Source organism: Ochotona princeps, chromosome 14 (assembly GCF_030435755.1).
Source record: "Ochotona princeps isolate mOchPri1 chromosome 14, mOchPri1.hap1, whole genome shotgun sequence".
Lineage (NCBI taxonomy): Eukaryota > Metazoa > Chordata > Mammalia > Lagomorpha > Ochotonidae > Ochotona > Ochotona princeps.
In genome coordinates, this window is record NC_080845.1 from 49,084,188 (window position 1) to 49,111,325 (window position 27,138).

General features: G+C 37.7%; 1 protein-coding gene across 1 annotated transcript in view; it reads right to left on the reverse strand.

Moving 5' to 3' along the window:
• Positions 1-26,082, reverse strand: part of LURAP1L (leucine rich adaptor protein 1 like) — a 31,268-nt gene extending 5,186 nt beyond the window's left edge. The window contains exon 1 of the mRNA XM_004581106.4: positions 25,602-26,082. Within this exon, the coding sequence (XP_004581163.2) occupies positions 25,602-25,910 (309 nt within the window). The 5' untranslated portion in view covers positions 25,911-26,082. The remainder of the gene's footprint in view (positions 1-25,601) is intronic.
• Positions 26,083-27,138: the final 1,056 nt, after the last annotated feature.

Here is a 27,138-nt window from a genome sequence, read left to right on the forward strand (position 1 = left end):
CAATTGGTATGACAGTTAATTCTCATATTTATTTACACACACACACACACACATTAAAGCATCTACATGAACTGAAGAGCTATTGTAAAGGTGTTTGGCATACTGTTTCACTGGCAGTTTATCCCATTTTATTTGCATGTACCCTTTATTAACCTTCCTCACGTCCAAATCTGCTCCTTCTTCAAATTCAACACATTCTCAATTTAATGATGATCATCAAAGGTTTTCTGCGTATGACCCTTACAGTTCCCAGCAGATGTATCAGTAACTACACTTATGAAGCGCTTCTCTGTCTTCTCAGAGGACCAATAGTTTGCTATTTCCCTTTTGCCTGCTGAGAGGACTTTTCTCTCGCTGTCGTGGGTTTGGATTGTTTCCGGCCAAAAGCCTGTGGCCAGACACAAGTCACTGCTGTTCCTGCCAACAAATCTTTCCTTGACTGCTACATCAACAGTTAGAACAAAAGTTGTTTCTAATTGGCAGGCAGACGATTCCATTTTGGTATTAGATTTGTCTTCCTGCACTGGGGTTTCTGTATGGAAGTGAACAGTGACAGAAGTGGTTCACTCTTTCAAAAACCTTTGAGGAGCAATTTCCCTGAAGATGAAACTACATGCATAAAAAGACCATCAACAGCACAGCTGACTGTCGGTCATTGCTTTGATAATATAGCAAACTGCAGCTGGTTTATTTGAAATGTGCACATGCGACTCCCTTGACCCTAATCACTGCCCGCAGGTCTCCTTATGAGATGTGTATGCTTCTGCCGGTGAATCTTGTGAATATCAAACACGCGGCTTTCCAGTATTATCCCACCGGGTGTTGAGTCAAATTGAGACTTAGTGCCTGTGACATCAATCTATTTTTCATATACTAATATAATAAATGTTGCTTCCTGGGGTGATTTCAACATGTATATGCAAAGTACGTTTTTGGCTAATGGGCTAGACTATAATCCTGAGATTTCATCTGCAATGATTTAAAAAACATGTAAACTCTCAACATTGAGAGCAAGACTCTAAAGCACACAGAGCACCAACATAACAAAAAGTATTTCTGTTAATTTGTAATAAAAACTATGTACATTTTTCAATGTGGAATTTAAAATGTATTGTCACATGGAAGACAGGTGTATGGTTCAGAAATTCAGCAATGCATGTGTATGTTGTTAAGAAAACAGGACTATCATTTCCCTCCCACATCTTTAAATGAAATTCTTGACTTGCTTCTCACCCAAATGCACAATCTTCTCTTTTATTACTTTTTGTTTTCCATGGTATAGTTGTGTAGGTATGGGGGTTCATCCCTCAGCCTTCTTCTCTACACATTTTTCACTCCCACCATTTTTCCCCAAATTATCACGGTAGAACAGTCCCTTAGTAACAGTTACAAACTTAACTCATTGTCATTTAAATGTATCCTGGGATGTTGGGTATAGGCAAAGACAGAAAATAAGGTTTGATTGCCTGTAAATACTTGAGATTGTAAATGCCCCTTTCAACACTCTTTTGACTGTATCTCGTGGGTAATGATGCTAGTGCTTATTGCAGTTTCTTCAGTGCCGCATGGGTGATGCAGCAGCATCAATTTCTACAGGAAGGGTTTTGATCTATTTCACCACTCCAGCAATGCACTTGCATTTTGTAGCATGCTTGTTAACCTCACATTAATGAAAATTTACTATTTTTCTCCCTGTTGTGTACTGTGTTCACTGACTCTATATTTAAGTGGATGTATAATGGAGACTGACATGTTCAGATGTGGACACAAAATGCAGTATGTCTCTCTGCATGCAGACCAAAGACGGACTCCCAGTGAAACAGTTGAAAATATCCTAATAGTAGGATGCTGGACTCTCCAACATTGTTCATGCCTACAATGTCGGGAATCACATCAATAAACACATGAAGAACCACTCGTTGTAATACCAGAGGAGAAAGCCATGGGGTGGTGGAGCAGGGAGAGGAGGTTACAGGACAGGAGGATAGGAAATCCCAGAGCCTATGGAACTATACCATAAACAATAAGAAATAGGTTTAAAAAAGAAGAGAAAATCTAGTGTCATATTATAAATGTATATTTAAATGTTTCACTGGGAGTCCCAGTGCCTGTTGTACAGTTCATCTATGAGAATATATGTGTATAGTTGTTAACCTATATCTATTTACTTTGTACTTTATGTAAAGGCTGTCATATCACAAAGAACATATTTGGTATTTGTTCTTTTGGGACTGACTTATTTCATTAATAAATAAAATTTTCATCAACATTGACTGTGTCTCTTGCTGTAGAGAACATTTATAATTTGATGTATTCCATTTTTTTATTTTGGTTTTAAACGCCTGTGCTTTTGGTGACATTTCTAAGAATTCGTTGCCTATATATGTATTTTGTATAGTGTTCTCTACATTTCTTTTCTTGTAATTTGATGGTGTCTGGATGCAGATTTTGGTCCTTGATCCATTTAGAATTGATTTTTGTAGAAGGTGAAAGGGTGTGTGTGTGTGTGTGTGTGTGTGTGTGTGTGCGCGCATGCGTGCAGGGGTGGGGGCGTCTTATTTCTTATTTCTGCAATTTGACACCCAATTATTTCAACAGCCTTTGTTAAACAGATTGCCTTTTCTCCGTGGGTTCTTTCCTGTATTCTTGTTTCAGATCAGTTGGCTGCACATGTGTGGGCTCACTTGTGAGGTTTCTGTTCTGTTCCATTGATCTCAGACTGTTTTGATGGCCACTGCCCTGTAGCACATCTTGTAATATGATATTGCGAATCCTCCAGCTTTGTTTATTCTTTTCTTACTGTTTAAGACAGCTTTAGCTATTCGTGATCCTTTGTTCTGCCATATGAATTTTTGCATCATTGTTTTTAACTCTGAGAAGCATGTTGTTTCTGTGATATGTTGTATAAGTAGGGATGGGGGTTTCCTCACACATCAAGCAACCTACTCTTTCTACAGTGGACGTCAGCAAGTTTCAATTTTACTTGCAAATAGTATCAGAATCTTAAACCCTGCAGGTTAGGACTCAATCCCACAAGAGTCTCTCTATTCCTCCATTATGATACTTGTTGCCAACCCTAGGTTATTGTGCCTATGCTTCTGATTGCTTACAAACTGGGGTTCCCCAAACCTCTTCCTAGATTTGACTGTTTCCTAAACCAGGTCATAGAACCCACAAAAGCATTGCATGTACATTTACGTATTTATTATAAATATATAATCAAAGACAGATGAAGTTACGCTTAGGGCAAGCACAAGGGAAAGACACAGAGCTTCCGGGCCAACCCCTTGGGACCTAACTTCTTGTGCTTGGCTTACATCCCTCAGCAGGCCAAAGGTTTAATCACTAATATCTGTTTAGTGCAGATTCATTCAGAGCCTATGAGTATTGGGTGCAGAGAGCTGTCAGCCAGCTGCCAAGCACAGAAAGTCCCACCCTCCGATCTTGTCTTGATCTTGTCTTGATCTTTGTGGTCACATGTCTATGCTGAATTTACCAAGAGGCTGCCAGTTCTCAGTCAACTCTCCAATATTCAAAAAGCCACTGGTTGCTTTGGAAATTTCAAGAATTGTACACCGGGAAACAAGGATGAATATCAATATTTCACCATATCACACAATGATTCAGTATATAATAAGTATTGACTATTGTGATGATCCAGCACTAATAATTTTATCTCTACATTTTGATTCATAAATATCTTAATGGCATCCTTGGTACTATAAAATGACTAAATTTCTCTCAGGGATTAAGTGCGTGAAGTGTCTTTTATCATGCTGCTGTTTAAATTATTGTGTTGGAAACTTTTTAGGATTTATTTCTTTATTTGAAAGAAAGCAACAGAGAGAAGACATAGAAAGATGGAGAGAGATCTTTCATAATGGTTCACACCACAGATGGCTGTAAGGGCTGCGGGTTGGCCAGGTCAAAGTCAGGAGACCGGAGATTCTTCTGGGTCTCCATTGTAGTGCAGTGGCACAAACACTTGGGCCATCCTCTTCTGTCTTTCCAAGTTTAACAATGTGGAACTGGAAGTGAAACAGCTACGTCTCAAACTCGCACCCATATAGATGTTGTCTTTACATATACTTTGCAATCATTACATTGGTTTCCAATGTAAACAACATAACAAAAAATTTAAAAGAGAGGATAGATAAGTGAAAATTTTTCAAGAAACAGTGTAGAGCCCTACATTTGATTAAAAAAAAAAAAAAGAGTTCCTCCAATAAAGTAGCTCAAACCTAACCAATCTTAGACCCTAGTGTGGAACACAGCATATTATATAAGAGAGAAAAAGAAGACATGTTTTTGAGATGCCAGGAAGACAAGGTCTTAGAGATACAGGTATTTATTTTTTATGAGGTAGCAAGCCACACACAGTGGCTGAGCATCTCATCTGTGGTTCAAGGTGAAGGTGGAACTGTGTCTTGGAGGATCTGGAATGATGTCTATGGATTTTTCAGGGCAATGCTGTCACAGCCTATACCACATCAAACCTCACCACATCATCCTAAAGAGAAGCTCTTCATTGAAGCTTCCGCTTACTTCTCTTCTGTGGGTTACTAACATGGAATTGCTCTTAAACAAAGTTTAGAGGGTTTAAGGAGCATCTCTAACCCACCATCTTGTGTCAACCAAAGTGCAGTAATAACAGCAAAGGATGTTGCAGAAAAAAAAATGTATCTGGTTATGTAGAAAGGACCTGCAGCTTATGTTGACATCAGGTCCACCACAAAATGGTCATCTCTCTCTGGAATGGATGTTAACCCTTCACAGTACTGATCTTACTAAACTGTACAGGAAATCCATTTTCTCGAATTGGGAATGACAGATTTATTCTTAGGAAGCAAAGGGCAGTTAATCAAAAATAGCTAATTTGTACATGTGAAGCAGCTGTTTTCTGTTTCTCCATTAGAGTTAAAATAAGGAACAACTGCTTTTCAAGTATGTGACACAGAAGACCCAGAGGGCTTGGCTCCAGATTCTCATCATATCGTTTCATTTCCTCCCCATAAAGTGATTCTTGCTACTTCAAAGATTCTCATGACCAATGTCCTCTTCCTCTTGGGTTTTGACTCCTCTCCATTTTGAGGAGACATCCTTCAGTTATTCTAAAGTTCATTTTTGTACTTTTATTTAAGGCCACAAAGGAAATTTGAATTTTAATATTTAAATACACGCTAAGTTTAAAAATAATTGACTAAAATATGTTTAAGCAAGATTTACTTTAAAATATATGTTGGTAGAGAGAATCCAAGATGAATGACTAGGAGGATACATGATAATTTTGACAACAGGAAAATAATAGAAGAAAAACATAGTAATTGCATTAGGCCAGGAGAGTTGAAGAGAAGTCTCAAGGAAAATTTTTACAAAAGAAAAAGAGACACTGTGGGGCAGTGTGGAAAAACCAGCATGCAACAACAAATTTTCATCAGTGGACAGAGAAAATAGACAAAAAAAATCAGCAAAGAAATATTAAAGCTAATCGCACAGGACCAAATGAACCTAACTGATGTTAATAGAGCATTCCATCCCACAGCTGCTGGATCCACATTCTTTTCTTCAGTGCATCAGATTTTCTCTCTATATTAGACCAGATGCTAGGCCATAAAGCAAGTCCAAACAAATTATTAAAAAGCAAAATCCCACCATGTATCATTTCTGACCACAATAGAATGAAGTTCGAAATTGATATTTTAGGAAACTCTAAAAATTATGCAACTAGACAGGAAAATAAGCTCCCGAATGAAAAAAAATTTTTAAAAATCTAGAAAGAAATGAAAATGCCTGCAAAACATATACAAATCTAAGGCATGTGGAAAGAACTAAGCAGAATGTTTAAAGCAATTAGTGTCTACATCCAGAAATTGGAAAAGAGTAAAATAAATGAACTAACAATTCATCCCAAGGACCGAGAAAAACAACAACAATGTAAATTCAAATTAGTAGAAGGAAAGGAATAATTAAAATCACAGAAAAATATATGCATGTGAGACAAAAATTACAAAAGGCCAGTTAAATGAAGAGTTTTTCTTTTTAATGGATAAAATCGATACATCATTGGCTCAATTAACCAGAAGAAGGGGCATGGAGGATGGGGGCAAGGAAGAAGACAAAAATTAAATGAAATAAGGTTTGAAAAGTAAATGCTATTGGATATTTCTGAAATTAAAGAAATCATCAGGAATCACTACAAGCAGCTATACGTCAGCAATTGGAAAATCTAGAAGAAACTAGTAGATTCCTGGACACATGCAAGCTACCAAGATTGAGTCGTGGAAGACTTGTGAACCTAAATGTACCAATAACGAAGATGGACTGAATCAACCATCAAGACCATCCCCAAATAGCAAAGCACAGCACAGTGTGGCTTAAATGCTGAATTCTACCAAGATTTTAAGGAAGCATTAATTACAATTCTCAGACTGCTGAAAGCGATTGAAATGGAGGAAACAAAGTGAAGAGGCAACCATCAGAATTGGAGAAAACATTTGCAAACTATGCAACTGACAGAGGATTAATATCTAAGATTAATGAGGACTTTAAAAATTCTAACAAAGCAAACAATCCAGTTAAGAAATGGGCAAATGACATGAATAGGTCTTTTTCAAAAGATGAAATCCAAAAGGCCAATGGACATTTGAATGAAAAAGTGCTCAGGTTCACTAACCATTAGGGAAGTGCAAATGAAACCAAATGATATTTCACCACATCAGCTAGAATGGCTACCACACAGAAATCAGACAGCAATGAATGTAGGTGAGCAGGTGGGGAAATGCCCCATTGGTGCATTATGGAAGACTACATGGCTATTCCTCAGAAATCTGAAAATAAATTTATCATATGACCTATAGCCCCTTTATTCCTGTGAATTTATCCAAATGAAATGAAATCTATATGTGAGTTATCTGTATCCCCATGTTTTTTGCAGCACAATGCAAAATAGTTCAGATATGGAATTAATCTATATGTCCATCAACTGATCAGAATATGATATGAATCTACATATATAAATCTACATGTTGTGAATATATGTTAAAAATACTACTCTTGTCAAAAAAAAATGAAACCCTGTCTTTTCTCTGATGTGTGGCAATTAATATAGGACACCCAGAAAATGAACTTCATAGGATATTACTTTTGCAGCAATTTAATGAAAATTACAGAGCAGAAACTTAAAATGATACATAATGTCAGAATCATTCCTTCCAGGTGAAAAAAATACACACATACATACAACACATGTGCGTGCACATTCTTTACACTCAGTATAAAAAACAGAGGTATAAACTCCGAACCTATACGTCCAACAAATCTTCACCTTGAGGAAATTTTCCGACATCACTTTTTGTCTTGCGCATAACCACATTTAAAGCTATATTCTGGGGACTAGTGCAGTAGCCTAGAGGCTAAAAATTCTCACTTTGCATGCACTGGGATAGCATATGGGCGCTGTTTCTAATCCTTGTGGCTCCGCTTCCCATCCAGCTCCCTGCTTGTGGCCTTGTAAAGAAGGATAGAGGATGGCCCAAAGCCTTGGGACTCTGTACCCACATGGGAGACCTGGTAGAAGCTCCTGGCTCCTGGCTTCAGATCAGCTCAGGTCTTGCCATTGCAGCCACTTGGGGAGTCAATCACTGGACATAAAATCTTCCTCTCTGTCTTTCCCCTCTCTGTATCTCTGCACTTCCAATAAAAACAAATAAATCTTAAAAAAAATAACAATTGTATTTTGACTATTACTGAGAGATACAAGCAAAATTGTTTAGTTATTTCCTGTGGAGTGGCTAGATGTTATTGCATGAATGGTAGGATGTGGAATTGTTCCATATTGTATATTATATAATTTTATTACATTTTATATATCATATAATATATATTTCTGTATAATTGAGAAATGATCTTGTCTGTTTAAGCATCTGATTAAGAACATGTTTTTGTGACAAAGATTAGAGCTGTGATATTTATCCCTATGTAAAAGCTTTAAATATTGGTCCCAACATGGTAGCCTTGTGGCTAAAGTCCTCGCCTTGCATGCAGCAGGATCTCACTATGGGTGCTGGTTTGTGTCCTGGTTTCTCCACTTCACATCTAGCTCCCTGCCTGTGGCCCGGGAAAGCAACAGAGGACAGCCCAAAGCTTGGGACTCTGCACCCGTGTTTGAGACCCAGGAGCTCCTGATTCCTGACTGCGGATTGGCTCTACTCCGGCCATTGTGACCACTTGGGGTTTGAAACAGTGCATGGAAGAGTTATCTCTCTCTCTCTGTAAATCTGTCTTTCCAAAAAAACAAATAAATGTTTAAAAAATAAAAAGCTCTAAATATTATTAACTGTTTTCACACATAGGTATCAGAGTTTATTATATGCCTAATCAAAACTACAGTAAGAAATCACAGTCTAAATTGGAGTTTGTCAAAAGATACTAGATAAAGACATACTTCTTACTTTAAAAATTAAAAAATTACAACTATTCAAATGATCTTAACAGATTGGTGCTCTAACATTAATTATACCTTTACAGAAAATTACTGGAATATTCCCTCTGCATCTAAGTTTGAAGGAATAAATATGGTGTTTGCTTATTCATTTTTTGCCTAGTATGCCTGAGGTACTTTTTTGTAAACCCTTATGAAATTGCAGATGTCAACCACATAAAATGGTATTTCAAACATCTCAAAAACTTATATAAGACATTTGGATCTCAAACAGCTTAATATTAAATTTTTTCTATTCTAATGCATAAATCTGTAGTTATTTGTTACTTGACAATGTGGTTGACAGAGCTGTTAACCAGCAGGTGTATATAGTCTAGAGCCTGTCCCAACAGCCTTCAATAAAATTCAGTAGTTTCTTTTATCTTTAAAAAGACCTAATGTATGTCAGAGAATAAGAATTCCAAGTTCTAAATAATGTACAAACTGCAAAAGCACAACATAAGAACTGAACATATCACTATTGTACTTTAGGCAAGAAACTTGATGGGATTTTCTGTTCTTTCACATCAAAAGCAACAAGGAGGTGACTGATGTATAACCATGCTTGATTGTTGGCACAGTTTCCTTATGTACTTTACATCAGCTCTACACTTTAAATATATAAAACAAAGATTAAAATGAAATTTGGTTGTGTTGTTTAAAAAAAGTTATTTTTATTTTGGTTTCATCATAGAAAACATGCCTGAATACAATTTTAGTCACCCTTTTAAAAGACAATGCTATTCAAATTTATTTAATATTATTAGAGTACTATTGCTTTGAGACTTACTTGAATTTATGGGATACAATGGAAACGTTGCCTAAAATTAGGGCTGGGAATCAGAGATTCCCAGTGCTAACAGAGAGCATGGTTAATGATGAAGTCAGATCACATGCTATGACACATATGTGGCCCAAGATGGACGACTGGCCCAGAACTGTGTGATGATTTAGTGCTAGAAATAAGACTAACACTTCTTGACTTTCTGACTCCAATTTGTTCATACTTCCCCAATTCTACAAACTTAAGAAATGTATTTATAAACATCTAATCAGTACTGTTTTAGCCTTTAATTTTCCTAAACACATTCTGATGACTGTTTATGATTTGATAAGTATTAACCATCTATTGTAAGGAATAAACAATTCTGTAACAGCACTCAACAGCATCCAACTTTCAAAGCTGTTCATACATGACTCTATCCCATTATATGTGATACCATATTCATTTTGATAAAATTCAACAAATCATTTATATGCAAAGATCCCTCCTCACAGTTTCCTAATTTAAAAAATAAAGAAATAAAACCATGGATATGATTCAGTTATCTAAATGATACAACCTGGGTCAAAAATGGGGTTGAGAAGACAGATATATTTCTCACTTCTTTTTCTTGATATTTATTTATTTTTATTATAAAGTCAGATACACAGAGGGGAAGAGAGACAGTGAGGAAGAGACAGATCTTCTGTCCACTGATTCACTCCCCAAGTAGCTGCAGGGCCACCGGGATACAAACCAGCACCCATATGGGATTTTGGCACATGCAAGTTGAGGACTTCAGCAACTAGGCTACTGTGCCTGGCCCTATTTCTTATTTCTTATTTCTATCCCCAGCCTCTTGTACTCTTATCTGAAAATTATTGCTGTTGCATTAGATGGTTTGTAGATATCTGTTCTCTTAAGTTAGCAAAAATTCAATGTTAATTCATCGTTTCTAGCTTTGAAGGACTACAAATGAGGGTGACTAAAGCAGATGTCTGGCATATGGCAACAGATGGGCCACCACATTCAGAAAAGCTACTGGGATTAGGCTGGCTTATTCTTTTCAATTTTATCACAAAAGGTAAAAAGGATGATGAAGGAAACGACCTAGACAGTGCAAACTTATTTGTGCCTTAATTACAACAGTTTTAAAATATCTTATCAAACACAGAATATAGAGTTTGCGGGTTTGCTTTATGTTGTACTTTTTTTCCAAAGCAAAAGTGAAAACTCCACAATAGAAAGGGTCAAATAATGACAGCTAGGGCCCTACAATCTCCCTTGCAAAATATGGGAGTTAGAAGCAAGATATATTGGAGCAGATGGCATGTGATGACTGTATCAGAATGTGCCCAGGCACCCAGCTTCATCAAACCAACTTTGGCTGTTTAATTCATATGCTATCCTAAAGTTGCACTGAAAACTGTACTTATGAAGAAATTATAATTTTCTATTATGATATTGTATATCTTTTATTGTAAAAAAGAAATAAGAATGATGCATATGCTAAAACTTTGACTCAAAATCCATAAAACACTACAGAAATACCTTGAGATAGGATTCATGCTCAAAGATTAGCAGCCACATTACTATTCATTTTTTTGAGGCGTATTTCATTATTCATCTGGAGTAGATTCAATAGAAAACAAGCTGCTTATATTTACACATGTCTACATAAACAGTAATGGAATTTCATTAGATATATTTTGTTGCCTTAAAATTAGCCACGATTAAGCCAAATTACATGCTGTCTCTTGATATAAATTTTTAAATACAGCTCTCTATCAACATTAATACATAATTCTCAAATCTCAGAGCATCTTCTGAATTTAAAAGAAAGCACAAAATCTTGCCCTAAATTGTAATATAGGAAAAAAAAATAGGCTACAGAAACAAGTGCATTTTTACTCAAACTGTCACTGAGCTTGAAATGAATTTCTAGTAATCATAATCATATTAGATACACTTTTGCTTTAAAATAATCCCAAAAGAATTTTAAAGACAGTTTTTTTCCTTTTTGCAGTATTGATGCCAGTGATTCAGAAATATTCAGAAGCAAATTTGGCATTGATTCCCTTTAATGTTTTGGGCTTCTTTATAAAATAATTAGAAATGTGGGTCCCATTGCCACGATTCAGTAACTGCAAGAGCAACTCTCTGGCTTGCTTTTGCGATGATCGGAGGTTGCTACTTAGGATAATAGGGTAAGCAGCAGTTGGTGATGAGATACTGAGTTCTGAAAGTCACACATTTTGAAAATAAAGCTCTTTGGTTGACACCAAAAGTAGTCCCTGTTGGCAATGAATTTCAGAGGCACTGGGTGTTTATATTGTTTGAACGGTATTTCTGTCTTGATTTTTCTCATTGGCTTTGCTTTGTAATCCCATACACAGATCTTTTACTGGTTTACATGGATATCAGTATTGATAGCACAAAATCATCATTATCATAATAATGACATAAACAGGAGTTGCTAACCTTCAAAAAGTGCTAATTCCAGGCACCATGAAAAGCACTTAGAAAATACCTCTTCTCACCTAATCTTACAATTTCAAAAATCCTCAAAGGAAGATCTCACCATCTCCAAACTCATAAAACTAACTTGCCAAAATTATATAACTCAACATTTCTGAACACCATATGCAACAACTCACAAAGTTCAGTTTATAAGCCCTCTTATCCTAAAAATCTGCTCTAACAGTGAATCTGACAAAAAAAAGTAAATCAAGAATTGTAAAATTATGTTACAAAAGGAATACTTATTTATCCCACTGTGCAAAAGATAGTCATGGCAACAAAAATTTAAGAATAACTTGCTTATCGATATTAGATGTGTATAGAGACATGGAATATTTTTCAAGTAATGCAAACTAAGTTATATAAAAAAGGTTCTTAATACCATGCAAGGGAGGAGGTTCTACAAAAAATAATATTTCTATCAATTGTAACTTCAAAAATACCAAAAATTATAGAAAAACACACAAAAAAGTAAAATGTCCTCAGGGTTATATAGTGATGAACTTGGTTCTACTTTTTCCTGATATTCTATGTACTTAGAAAATATCCAACAATAGTGCATATTACATGTTATGCAAAAATTATCTTTAGTTATAAAATAAACCACTTATAAAAACAGAATTTTATAAATGGATAATCAAAGCAAAATGTAAATCGGATTCAAAAATCCTTCTGCCACCTTTGATTTTAGTGCTTATTATCATTCCTCAGAAATCAACAGTGTGTTTTCTTGTTTATGACTATTCCAAAAGTCCAACATTTCTATGGCCCATAATACAAAACAGATGGAAATTGTTTTGTTTTTTTAGAAGAGTACTGAAGAAAAAACTAAAGCAGCAAGCAAAAGTGCAGTATAAGTTTTTTTTTTAATATATAGCTTCCCCAAAACAGTCATGACAATTGGTCTTTACTGCCTATCAAACCATATTTAAACTTCTTAGGTTGTTATTCAATTGGATATTTTACTTCTTAATATTGTTTTCATTAACTCTAACATAACCACCCAGCCTGTCTCAATTGTTCTCTTTACAATTGCCTAGACAATCTGTACCGATTACCACCCCTAGGCATAGCTGAGCTCTTCTCTATTTCCTCACAAGGACAATGTAGATAATTAAATCACTCTTCATTACCAATGAATCCTTTCAATACTGAGCTCTTTACCCTGTGTAAGTCTAGAAATGAAATAAATCAGGCATGATTTAAGTTATGGGGAATGCATAATTTAGTGAAAGATACAGAAAGGCTGAAAAAGCAAAATCAAAATAACAAATAAATAATGATAAAATAAGTGTTACACAAATAATACAATATCATAACAAATAGTAAAACAGGAGAATCATTGGCATGGAGTCAAAGATAACGACATAGAGTTATCGCAGAGGGTAAGAGACAGCGTGGGAAAGCAAGAAAAACTCGCACAGAAGAAAAAGTACTTACAAATGTTAACAAGCAAAAGAGTTCACAGGACCAATCATAGAAAATAAGATGTAGCTTGTCTTGTAAATTAGGATGCAAGTGACCAATTTCTAAGCATAGCACTGAATGACTGTGAAATATAATGTTATAATATATATAATATATAAATAATATAAATATAATATGTGTGTTGGAACATCAACAGAAGCAGGGATCGGGACACATGTCCAGCATGGATACTGAAGCATTAACTAGGGTACACCTCAAGGTTTCTAGACGTCAGTGAGGCTGAAATTAGAATGTGCTTATGCGTATGTGAGAAAGTTTGTATAATATGGCATTAAATAGTAGGTTTATTTTTGAAACAAAACTTATGAAATTATACACAGATGAAGAATCTTCCAAACTTATACTGAAAAACTAGTCACAGATTTCCGATGTTTCTCACCAAATCATTTACCTTTTAGTCCTATTTTCTGTGAACATTTTGAAATCCTCTTGCTATATTGGAATACCCTTTACTATACATCCCCCTCATCAATGCTTAATTACAGGAAACAAGAGTTTTGGCTGGCCCATATGTAGTCATAGAGATGAGAAATGAATTCTAGTTAGACTCATTTCCCAGTGCATGAATCAGTCTGACATTCTTTGCCTAGATTTAACTCACTTTGTTTATTCTCAGAAGAATTAGCACACTCTAGTTATTCCAAATTCTGTTTACGGAAGTACATTGGAGAATTTTAATAAAGGGAATAAAGTTTTCAAGTTATTTGATTCTATTGACATAAAATCAACTCAATGACATTAAACAAAAGTAAGAGTACATTTCTCCTTCAGGTCTGGGTAAATCTATATTTAATCAACTCTTCTTAAGAGGAAAAGCAAATAAAAATGACCAACTCTTTATATTATGAAATGACTGAGTATTCCCCACTACGATGCCTGGACTTTTGGACTTGGATCTCTTTATATTTATATTGGCCACTGCATTACACCTGATTAACCAGCCAGGCAAGTAGAAAAGCTGGTCTTTATCTCCTATGAATCACTCTGTTTCTGTATCTCCACTTCCAACTCAGCAATTCAAGCATTTGATATTGTTCCTAGGAGACTTAATTAATGGTTTGTGGCTTTGAATAAAGAAGTGTTAGAAACTCCAACAGTAATCATCTCCACCCACTCAGCTGCTAATGGCAATAATGGCAATAATGGTTATGCTGTGATTATTTAAAGCCTGCAACACAGAAAGTGATATCTACTTACATTTATGCTCATCTTTCTTTATCTGTGGCCTGCTAATTACCATATTTTTGAACCCATTTTACTAATTAACTCAAAACATGTGAGTAGTTCCATTTTGTGTTTCTACTACTCTTCAAAGCATGTTGATTTTCCATGTCTGATGAAAATAAAGCCATATTTTGCTAAGAGATTTTGCTGTTCCATGACTGGAACCACCATGTTCACTCTTACTTTTCTTTCATATTTGTTTATTTGGAAATCAGAGGTACAGAAGGAGAAGAGATAGACAGTTCTTTTATTTCTTGGTTCATTCCCCAGATTGTCCCAATAACCAGGGCTGGGCCAAGCAGGGCTGGCCAAGGCTGAGTCAAGATAAAGCCAGCATCTGGGAGCTGAGTCTCCTGTATGGGTGACAGAGGCTTAAATACTGGGGTCATCTTCCATTACCTTCCCTAGGCCATTAGCGGGGAGCTGGATTGAAAGTGAAGTACCAGGGACACAAGCCTCCACTCCTATGAACTTCCACTGGTGTCACAGGCTACAACTTCACCACCTGTAATCATGATGCTACCTGTTTACTGAGTCTTTAACATATGTGTAGTCATTCAGATATCAAATTTCTGATCTTATCCTGTGTGTATACACAAGATTTTTAGCAAAACAGAATGGAAATAGTCACTTCTCTCAGTAATTTCTCTACTTCTGGTAAAATCAGTCTCTTATAACCCTCTTATTGGTGTAAAATAACTGAAAAGGAGAGCATTAAGAGAGTCATCCTGATCATCTTTGAGTAATAAAGTAAGTCCAAAAAGTAACTGTAAGAAAATACAGAATGCCAGCTTGGCACAATAGCTAAGTAGCTAAACCCTCACCTGATATGTGCCAGGATCCCATATAGTCACCGATTCATGTCCTGTCTGCTCCACTTCCCAACCAGCCTCCTTCTTGAGACCTGGGAAAGCAACAGAGGATGCTCTAAAATCTTGGGACTCTGCTCCTACATGGGACACCCGGTGGAGGCTCCTGGCTTCTGTTCAGATGGGCTCAGCTTTAGCTGTTGTGTCCTCTTGGGGAGTGAACCATTGGACAGATCTTCCTCTCTGTCTCTCCTCCTCTCTATATATCTGCCTTTCCAATATAAAAATAAATAAATCTTAAAAGAAAGAATTGATTCCTTTAAAACATGTAATCTGAGTTAAGCAACATGAGCTTGGCATTTACCAAAATATTCTTTTTCATAGTCTAGCTCTTTTTTCTCCACTGACAAAACACATATACACAGAAGACCATAAATCTCTTAATTGCCCTTTTTCTCACATATTTATTCTGGCATTTCTAAACTAATTTTTAGAAATGTCCAAATAAGGAATAAGTGGAACAAGTATTGCATTACAGAGACATTTTAAAAGTAAATTGAAAACAAAATTAAGCAGAAATACAAAAAAAATATTCAATGTCATTTCTCAGAGTTCTCAGAGCCACACTCCCTGGTAAATACTAATCAGAACCAGATTAAGGCAACAATTGGGTCATTTCTACGAGTAAATTCTACAATGTGGATTTTACTATTAGATACAATGCCCTCACGGAATTTGAGTTTTTAAAAACTGACCTATTTGTTTATATATTTCAGAGAGGAAGAGAGGGCGAGAGAGAAATAGATAATTTTTACCCACAATTTCACTCCCCAATGCTTGCAACAACTAGGAGGGCTGAATCCATGCTCTGGTAACACAGTTTGGATCACTCATGTGGTTGGCAGGAGCTCCACAGCTTAGGCCATCACCAGTGCCTTCCAAAGTCTGCTCTAGCGGCCAGTTAAAGAATCAGAGTTGGGAAATCAAGCCTAAGCACTTCAATGTGGGACATAGGTGTGTTAACTGTTAGGCTGAGTGCCTATTCCCTTAAAACTAAATTTACTGTAGCTCACGGTAATAGTGGTGGAATAACTTGATTCCCTATCTCCTTGGCCACATATTTATAATATCAAGGAGAAGTTTATTACTGGTAGCCACACTTACTGGGCAAATATCCATTTTAGGAAATATATACTAAAATATTATATATATATATATATATGCTACAATTGCTATATTCATCTCATCGAGTTATTGTAATCTCATAACTTTAAGGCTGAAAAAAGCAAACAAGTGTGAAAGTATTTGCAGACTCCTTTCTTCCTCCCTCCTTCCCCCTTCTTCCTTCCTTCCTTCCTTCCTTCCTTCCTTCCTTCCTTCCTTCCTTCCTTCTTCTCTTTCTTCCAGATGACAGCTCTTAGTTACTGGAATTGAAAGAAGATACTGAGGACTTTGTTCCAGTCCAAAAATGAAAATGCTGCTGCTACATTCTAGACAAAAGCTGGAAGTAGAATTAGTGTGTACTTATAGGCAAGTTATGCAAATAGCGACCAAATAATAGCTGAGGGTTTAGGCAAGTATGAGCATTGATTAGTCACATTTTCTTCCCAAGCTGATCATGTTGCAGGAGCAAAAGACAATTAGAAATTTTATAAAGCAAGTTGGAATATGGAATCCAAAAATGGGAATGTTAGGAAAGTGATAGATGAAATCATGTATATAGAATGTTTGTCTGATTTTCACTCTGAGAAATTTTTAGATCCAAAAATGTATAAATATTTTTAAAGCAATAAAATTCTTAATCTTTGGAAAGGTTTGTGTTGAGGTAGACTAGTGTAGTATGAATAAAATTATTGATGTAAGTGATAAAATAAGTTATATTTTGGAGACTTCTCATGCAGTATTGCTTTGCAATATCATCACATTTTAAAATGGCAGCAGAATAGAGCATGATTTGACTTCTTTTCATGGTTACTGTGAAATCCTAACAGGTATTCATTTGTTATCTTAATTATTTATTGTGCCACCCTGCTCTCATAAAGGACTAATCTAATCATGTCTTTAGAAAACCTGTATGAACATTTATCTGTGCTCTAATATACTCCTTTTTTAAAGATTTATTTATTTTTATTACAAAGTCAGATATACAGAGAGGAGGAGAGTTAGAGAGGAAGATCTTCTGTCCGATGATTCATTCCCCAAGTGAGCGCAACTGCCAGTGCTGTGCTGATCCGAAGCCAGGAGCCAGGAACCTCCTCCAAGGATTTAGGCCGTCCTCGACTGCTTGCCCAGGCCACAAGCAGGGAGCTGGATAAAAAGTGGAGCTGCCGGGATTAGAACCGGCGCCCATATGGGATCCTGGCGCCTTCAAGGTGAGGACTTTAGCCACTAGGCCACGCCGCAGGGCCCTAATATGCTCTTTTAAAAATTATTTATTTTTATTTGAAAGGCAGATTTCATAGAGAGAAAAGGTGAGGCAGAGATATTCCATCTGTGTTAGTTTACTCTCCAAATGGCCACAACAGCCAGAGCTGAACTGATTCAAAGCAAGGAGGCAGGAGTCTGGTCTCCCATGCAGGTACAGGGGCTCAAGGACTTGGACCAGTCTTTTTTGCTTTGACAGGCCTTAAGCAGGGAGTTGGATGGGAAGTGGAGCAGTCAGGACATGAATGGTATGCAGGTCCTAGCAGGTGGAAGATTAGCTGGTGATCTGACCCTCTTAATTTTATATATATATAGCAGAGTATATGCTGAACCAACAAAAACAGGTACAACGTGAACTTCTAAGCGTTTCAGATTTAAATTTTTAAGGTACACATAGGCAGGCACACAAATATATTGCTATACTGAAATATGGAGAAAGTAAGCATGGTTGCACATGTTCAGTAAAATAAAATATTATACTTGTCATTTCTAGAGACTGGAAAACAGGAAAGGAACTTGAACAACTTATTTTCTACTATAGGTTCTTTTACCCTGTTTGCATTTTGAACAAAATTGTGCTATAATTATAATCATAATTTAGTATTTAAATGATATTGAGAATACCAGTAGTCCTTATTCAGAAGTCAGTGTTCATCAAAGGAACTCTAGGTGATTCTCCGCAATAAAGAGCCATGAAAACTGAGCTCCATCCCTTTGGATGTGGGAACATTTCTTCTTTGGCATGAATCAGAAAATACAAAAAAGTCCAGTTATATGTTCTTTGCAAAATATATGTATCAGATATATCTCAGGTATGAAAAACCTGTTAGTATAAAAGCTTTTTATCAATGATCATGAAGTTCTAACAGATATATCTCACTATTTGGGATGATGGCATCAAAAAAATTTTTATGAATGTGATGAGTTAGATATTAACGCACCTGTGACTTTATACTGTTCACCAATTGCATGGATGATTAGATTTAATTGTAGTTCATCTCAAATGTCCTAATTTAAAATATATGGAAAGGGGCAGAGGCTTAACTCTGGTTAAACCACACTTGGAACACCCAGATTTCACATTAGAGTTTCTGGAATCATGTCCTGTGTCTACCTCCAACCCAGCTTTGTGCTAATGCACAAGTGAGAGACAACAGATGAGGGTTAAAGTACTTCCTACCCATAATGGAGATCTGGATGGAATACCAGACTTTAACCTTTCGTTTGGGCCTTTAACCTTTTGTTTTGTGAGAGCACTTGGAGCGTGACTGAGCAGATGTAAAATGCATTTTTTCTCTCCTTTGTCTCCTTTTTTCTCTGTATTTTGAATAAATAAGTAGACAAAATTTTTAAAAATTTTAGTTTCCTGATTTTGGCGTAACCCTGCCCCAACTAGAAAAAAAAAAAAAAAGCTTAGATTTGTACCTAAACTGGATCAACTCCTTATGATATTTAGCTTCAACACACCTGATGGTTTATAAACTTGCTGCGAAAATTGCATTTAGTTAGAAATCTAGTGTATGATTTCAGTAGGATCATACATATCAAATATGTAATTCAGTGATCAATACAGATAAAGATCTTGCTGTAAGTACAGTTGCTGGTCTCGGTTCCTCCGATTTCATGGGCTACCTAACTTTATGATCTATAATTCAACAAGTTCCCAACGTGGCTAACAGAAAAGGCAAGCTTTTCTCTGCCACAGGAAGATACCAGAAAAATGAAGGGATCATACGCATTTTTAGGGGACTGAGTACAAACAATATAGACTCCCCTGGACCACAGCAGAGAGAAAATATATGGAATCTGCAGAGGCGGCATGTCCACCCACCCCTGAATCTGGGCAAGTCGCTCCTACCTGGGAAAAGCCATTTTGCCAAGATAACGGAAAACAATAGTGCCATGTACCTTAGCACATCCTGTTTAAGCATCATCCTGCTTCAACAAACATACATAAATCAACAAAAATGGTATGTCACGTGAATTAAACGAAGGACAAAATCTATGATTATATCAATCAATACAGAGAAGGTAAATGATAAAATACAACATCCTTTCATAGTTAAAAAAAAAATAAACTACCATTGAGTATGGAAGGAACATGACTCCACACAGTAAAGACCTTTTAATGTGAGTTCTTAAATTATTTCCTTGAATTCTTAAAATACTTAATAGAGATGTTCTTACCACCGTGTGAACTGGAAAGCTGAGTCCTAAAGTGTATAGACCCTCCAGCAGAGAGGTTCTAAAGGTCTCCAAACAGTGATAGCCCCATTTCTCCTTCAACAAGTTCTAGGCTTGTCCGAAACTCTAGCTTATCTGGCTTCAAAGTTATTCAGGCCTCATTAAGCCAAAATGCCCCCAGTTAAGAGTAGCTAAGGAATATCAAAGGAAACTTTTTCAAGTCATAAATTCTTAAGGACCCCAAGTACTCCAGCCATGGATCTCAGTTTTAGCGGTGTCAGTTTTAATAGTACTTTTACCAGCTAAAATCATATATAAAGATATCTTAAAAGTATGACTCAGCACCACAATGAAAGGCAAAAGATAAATGTTTACATTTTTATTTAAATGAACATTATCAATCGAAAGTCCTCACACAGCACGGAGTCTGTGGCAGTGAACATGCCCCTCTGGATTGCTGTATTGCATTTCTGAGTGTCTGGCTCCGCTTCCAATTTCACCTTCCTCCTAATGTGCACCCTGGTAGGTGATGCATAAATACATAAATTTAAAAAATTACTTTTCAATTCATAGTCCTTGTTCACTAGGGAAGTATGTTTTTGCAACCTGAACGGAAGATTTCTGGAAGAAAATGCTGTTAGAGACACCCAATGTACATACACCCATTGTAAAGGGTAGAGTGGGGCTTTCTGTCTCTTGGGAGCATCGCTATCTGAGTTGTGCATAGATCCTTAACTAGTATCACGTGTTTCTGTCACAGTATGTCTGCTCTGCTGTCAATTTGTGAGCCACGGAATGTGGATTTGGTTGCAGCAAGACTATTTGCTAGATGAATAGACTATATTAATATGCCATGGACAAAATGACAGAAAAAGTTACTGTTGGGAATCAGATTGCCTGATCTCCTTGATGTCTTTATAACAGTAAACCCGTAATTTATATAGTTATCAGCACTTTGAATCCCTGTCCGAAGCCTATTTCCTTGAGAACTCTCCTGAGTTCTCTCCGATCATCTCAATCATATTTCTGATCTGCAAGGCATCAGACACCTGCTGACACATCGGGTTGCAATCCTTCTCTGACCAAATTGCATTCCGCTGTTATCTTTTCAGTTATCTCATGAACTCATCAAGGTATATTCCTTCCCCATTCCAGCTTCTCAGCCATACACCTGAGGGTAACTGCCTGATGGAAATCATCTTGCCTTCTTTGAAGCATGTCCAGAGCAATTATGAAGTTAATTTAATGACATTTTCTCTTTTACAGAGAGTTTAAAACAGGGTTTTCCTTTTCATTACAACAGCAAGCATTTTTTTTTCTTTTAGAAGAAGGAGGATCTGGAATAGAGCAGTGAGAGAAAATATCAATAAAAAATCAAGTATAAACCTACCATTCTCAAGAATTCGGGGATTTTGATTGATGTTGCACTGTTTTTCAGTTTGTCTGTATCTATGTTTGTGTCTATTCCTGTGTGTTGATTAGAAAACTTTCTTAAAACAGATGTTGAGGAAGCAGGCACAGAATTTGAATGCTTCAGTTGGAAAGGATAGGTAACTAGCTTCTGATTGTCATGGTTCTCCCTTACTAAGCAGATATGCAAACTGTTGCCCACAACATGGAAATCAGGATTACAAATCACAATATTTTCAAGTCAGTTCTCCTAAATGCATGTGATTCATTTACATTGCTAAACCAACTCTACATCAGAGAGAACTGTCTCAAATCCAACATGGGCATCAACAGCTAGTATAAGCTAGAGTTTTTGTATAGCAGCTATTTAAAAGGCAAATATGGGGCCTTCATTACACCCCATTTCATTTCAAGTTCCTGTTCCTTAGTGATGACTTCCATAAGCATATGTATTTAAGAATTCTTCCAGAGTAAATTAATGAAAATACTTTTCACCCTCAAACTATGGCACGGTCATATAGCAATAGCACCAGAAATCTTTAACTGAGAAGTAAAACGCAGAACATAAAATTTAGTGCTAGATAGGTAAGCATAGGTTTGGACAGGTTTTTATCTTTACTAGAAATTTCAGGCATTATGACATATTTTTAAATCTCATAGAAATAATTATAAATACTTGTGTTTTATTCTTCGGCATTTTTTCAAAGGGGGTCTTTAATCAGTGATTGGAAACGCCAAACACAGGGGCTCTGAAGACTGACATTTATATAACTTTAAATATCTACTCATATGAAAGATCCAGTGACAGAGAGAGTGTGGGAGACAGACAGAAGTGGGTGGGGTTCATTCCCTGCTTCACTACCCAATGGCTGCAACAGCCAGGTCTGGCCTAGCTGAAGCCAAGATCCAGTAATTCCATTCTAGCTTCCATAAAGGTAGCAGAAATCCAAGTTATTGGGTCCTTTTTCTGCTGCTTTCCCAGGTGCATCAGTAGGGAGCTGTTTTAGAAGTGGAGTAGGTGGCACTCAAACCGCTACTCTGGTATGGAAGGACACTGTTGCAAGCAGATGCTCAGCCCACTGAGCCACAACAGTTTGAAGGCTGGTCTTTTTGAAAGAAGCCATTTGGTTCAAACTTCTCATGGCCGACTAGTGCATTGATGATTGGCTCATTCTGTGTGTGCAGCTTCCTTGTCATATCCTTTTTCTGAGTCACGTGCCACTGTGAAGTTGCTGACAGTCCACAGATTTACAAAGCTTTACTAAAGTATGAACGAAAATTCCTGGACTACTTACTGTCATGGAGAAAGAATCAGCTATAGCATTGTTCACTAATGGGTTGGTTGGCCTTGCTCTACTTTGTAGGTTGTATACAAACCATAATAATCACATTAAAAGCATGGATGAGAACACCTGCTTCTTCTCAGTCTGACGTCTGGAGCAAGTGAAATGACAGACATCAAATGTCCTGCACAAATGTTACTGACAGAGTTTGTTTTGGAATCTTGACACTTATTTCCAATTTTATTACGAATTCCATATTGTATCTCTGCATTTGCTTGTTATATTATCAATTTTCTTCATCTCTAATTCATTCCCTCCTCAAAACATCCTGAGAGTCACTTTGGATTGGACTATCATTTCAAGTGTATCTTTGCAAATTTCTTCCCATATTGTTTGTTATAGATGGTGATTTTTGCACTTTTTGAATAAATTTCATTTTTTAATAATGATTATATGGTGGATCCAGGTGGAAAGGATCAAATTTTTTTGAAAATTGGGAGTACTCATTGCTTCCAAATTTGCTATTTCTTCCTGTTGTTTCTGAGGGAAGGGAGAGACAAAGGGGGAAACCACTCATGACTTTCCACACATCCCAGTATCCACCTGGTATCAACCCAGAGTCTCAATGTGTACATATTCCGAGGATTCCGCCCAAGTGGTGTGGATAGTTCTGAAATGCTGCCCATTCCCACTTAATGAAAAAGGCAGAGCAGTGGACACAGGCAGGCCCTGTGGCAAGAGGAGAATATGGCAGCTCATTTGGTACTATAGCAGAAGAAGAACAGAATTAACTGGACAACTATCCCAAACCAAAAACAACGGCAAAAAATCTCGGAGAATGGAGCTAATGGACATTGGGAGGGTGATGTCATCCTTGTGTTTTGTATTTTTATTGAGCATTAAGAAGCTTGGCTGCAAAACCAGCTTGTTTCCATTCTTCAATCCCTTTTCCAGCTTACTTCTTTCACAACTCATCTTGCATTTCTGTTAATGCTTCTAGATAAGAGTGAAGGAAAACTGAATGAAGGACATAAGCACGAAGGATACAGCATCTCTTGAACAGGAAGGATTATGGAGTTATTTTTGGAGTGAATGAGAGTACAAGGATATATTTCTCTCTTTCCTCATGTGGGGTGGCTCTGGCCATTGTAGCCATTTTGGGGTGAACCAGGAGAATGAAGACCTTCCTTACTCTCTTTCCTTTTCTTTGTAAATTTTGTCTTTCAAATAAAAATAACTATTTTTTTAAAAAGAAACAAATATCTGGAAATTATCTTTATTTTAAGACAATCAGATGTTTTTCTTTATCCCATGAAGTTTTTGAATACATTTACATTCATATGGCATAAATAATTAAGGACAGATAAGAATTGAGTGTATTTAGTAACTGAGCTTCTTAATTTTTTTTTGTTTTATATTTCTAGCACCTATTTAATTACCAAGATATAGCAAATGTTTAATAAACAGTTATTAAATGAGTAATATTTATATAAGACCATATGTGTATATGTAATTAGATAGTGAAATGTGAGTATAGTAATGAAATCATTTGTTGTCAACATAGTCAATGAGAAACATACATGTGGGTACAGGTATACATACAGAGGAGTAACTTCAAAAATTTAAATGCATTGCCTTTAAATGTTGTTTTCCACACATATTTTGAAACACTTTTGTGTATGTGTGAGTATATATATGTCTATCTCGATATATATATATATATATATATATATATATATATATATATATACACACACACACATATACAAATAAATTAGTTTTCAACACCTGGAACACGCCAAGTGGCAAGAAAATGAATACTTGAGACACAAAAATCAACGTTCTTAGGCAAGCAAAACTTTAACATTCTTGAATGAGCTTCTTAGAGTGCCATTTTAGTGTTCAGAACATAGGACATGACCTCGGAAAACAGGCTTTCTGCACTAAGATATTTGTCAAGATTATTTCATGCTTGGAATGTATTCCTTGCTGAGTCTCCCAGCTGCAGAACGGGAGGAGCTGGTGAAACTTCTTTTCAATGCAAATCCCAAATGGACCAGACCTTTTCAATGAAGGTCTCACTGTCTTGCAGGAGAAGGCCAGCTGTTCCAACTTTGCTCCTTTCTGAGCTGGTAGCTTTCTTCTCCTGCAATCCGTTCATCTGTATAAACACGAGTCCACTACAGAGTAAGCGACTTGTCCAAGAAACTATGGTATGTAAAGATATCTTAGACTAGATGCATCCAGATCAACCCGCGAGGTGAGATCCAGTGCATATCCCGTTGTTCTGTGCTTATCCTAACATTGGCAGAGAACAATTGCAGATTGAGAACTGAGGGAAGGGTTAGGGGGTTAGGAGTAGGTTAATTAGCAAATCCCTATGCCCCGGGATCACCTGTTTCCTGGATCAAGACAGCGAAACAAGCCATCCACAAGCACTTCAAGGACGAGAAGGCCATTGTTTTCACAACCAGCTGTGGTTCTTCCACAGTGGCCTTGGAACAGCTGCAGCTGATGCATCAAGGAGGGCATAGGGGCGGGACGCCGGAGGCGGGGCAGTTGTTGGAAGACTGAGCTAGGAAGGAAAACCGCCAGGACCCGGGCACGCCGCCTCCCGGTAAACCAAGAAGTCTTCCTGCAGTTAGAGCATTGGACTGAGCCGCCTTTAGAACCCATCTACGTATGATGGGCGCACAGTAGGCCACAGACGGGTGCAATAGCTGCACATCCTCGGCCAGCGCGGTGCGGGAAAGGTTGCTGGCTGGCAGAGTCCGAGTAGGAAAGTACACGGAGGTCAGGCTCTGCTGTGGTAGCAAACCATGACAGAGCACAGTCCCTGGTAAATAAGCCTGACTGCAGCAGCCTCTAGCCGCTCGTCCCCACTCCGTTCCTCACAGGCGCCGGGCACTCGGCTTGGCAGCCTGGACCACCCCTGACTCTTTCGCCCCATCCTTCAAACGACCCCTTTTTTTCCCGCCCCGGCCCTCAGTCTGCCGTGGCCGGCGCCTCACACTCACCATCTCTTGCCTGAGGAGGTGCAGCTTGGTTTCCAGCCTTTCCAAGGTACTGGAGTGGCCACGTCGCGGAGAGCCAGAGGTTGGGGAGGACGAGGAGGATGAGGACAAGGAGACAGGGAAGCTGCAGCTACTGCTGTTGCTGGTACTGCAGCCGCCGCCGCCCTCGCCGCAGCTCCCCCCGCAGGGGTCCCTGTCTTTTTCCCAGGGAACCGGCTCCTCCCCGCGGAGCGAGCGCACTAGGCTCTCGGGCACTTTGCGTCCCAGCTTCAGCTCGATGTCTCTGAGGTCTGGCAGCGGACAGTCTTCCATGACTTCCCGAGGACGGAGATGAGGATAATAAAATTCAGCAGCTGATGGTGCAGCCACGGCCTCCTTGGGAAGCTGCGGCGAGATCGGCAGTCCCCTGCCGGCGCCCGGGTCTCTACCCTCGGCGGACGCTGGGCACTGTCCACTCCATGACCGCCAGCGCGGAGTCAGCCAGCCCCGGAGCCTCACTGCACGCGCGGTGGCAGCTGCAGTTCCCAGACCGTTGCGACTCTTCTCCTTTCTGGCCGCTTCACCGTAAAGTTGGGTTTATTGGTATTGCAGAGAGGGTGGAAAAGCAAGAACTCAAGATCAAAAATAAAAATAAAATCGGGTTTTTTTCCTTTTAGAGGGAAAAAAATCATATGATAAAAGTGTGCATTCACATCCCTGCGAAGTTCAGTGTCTGTCCATCTGGCACAACGCGACACAGAATGATGCGGCCACACTCCTGGGTCGTTTCATTTTCTAAGCCATTTGTCTCCAAGCTTTCGTAATATCCTGGTTTGGTAGAAACATTCCAGTCAGTGAAAGAGGAGGTCGGTCCCGTGCTCAGAGACATAAAAAACTACAAGATAGTTTAGCAGGAGTTTAAAGCTTCCTTGATGCGGCAGAAATGTCCTTCTTCCCATTTAAGTTGTTTGATCCAAGTCATTGTGTTTCTCTGAGCCACGGAAACTTTAAACTCCGCTGGCAGGTGGACCAAACCAGGGCCAACCCTAGTACCGTATTTCATAGGCAAGAAGAGCCATAGGGATTTTTCTAATTGCAAGCCGGTAGTAGGGTTTCAACTCCATGCCTTAGTTGAGAATACCCACAAGAGAATGCTAGCTTTTTCCATTTTCCCCGGAATATCATCTGGGAGGTGCCACCTTTACCAACGTTTTTTAAAAGTTCAAAGTTAAAGGCAGACAAATTACTTTAATGTCTTATTCATCCTCCTACCTCCCTAAAATATATATATATACACACACACACACACACAGGCATACATACACGCACACACACATATATATGTACTAGAAAATTTTCCTTACTACTTCACACAATAAAAAAGAAATGATTTTACCAAAAGTCCACTGAAAAATTCCAACAAAAGTTAATATTCTTACCAAATGCTGCCCAATGTCACTGCAACTAAAGAGAGTAATAAAAATCTAGATAATTGTGAACACTGAGTTAGCAGTGGAATTTTAAACCAGGAGGATGTTATGAGATACTGTTATTTTAATTT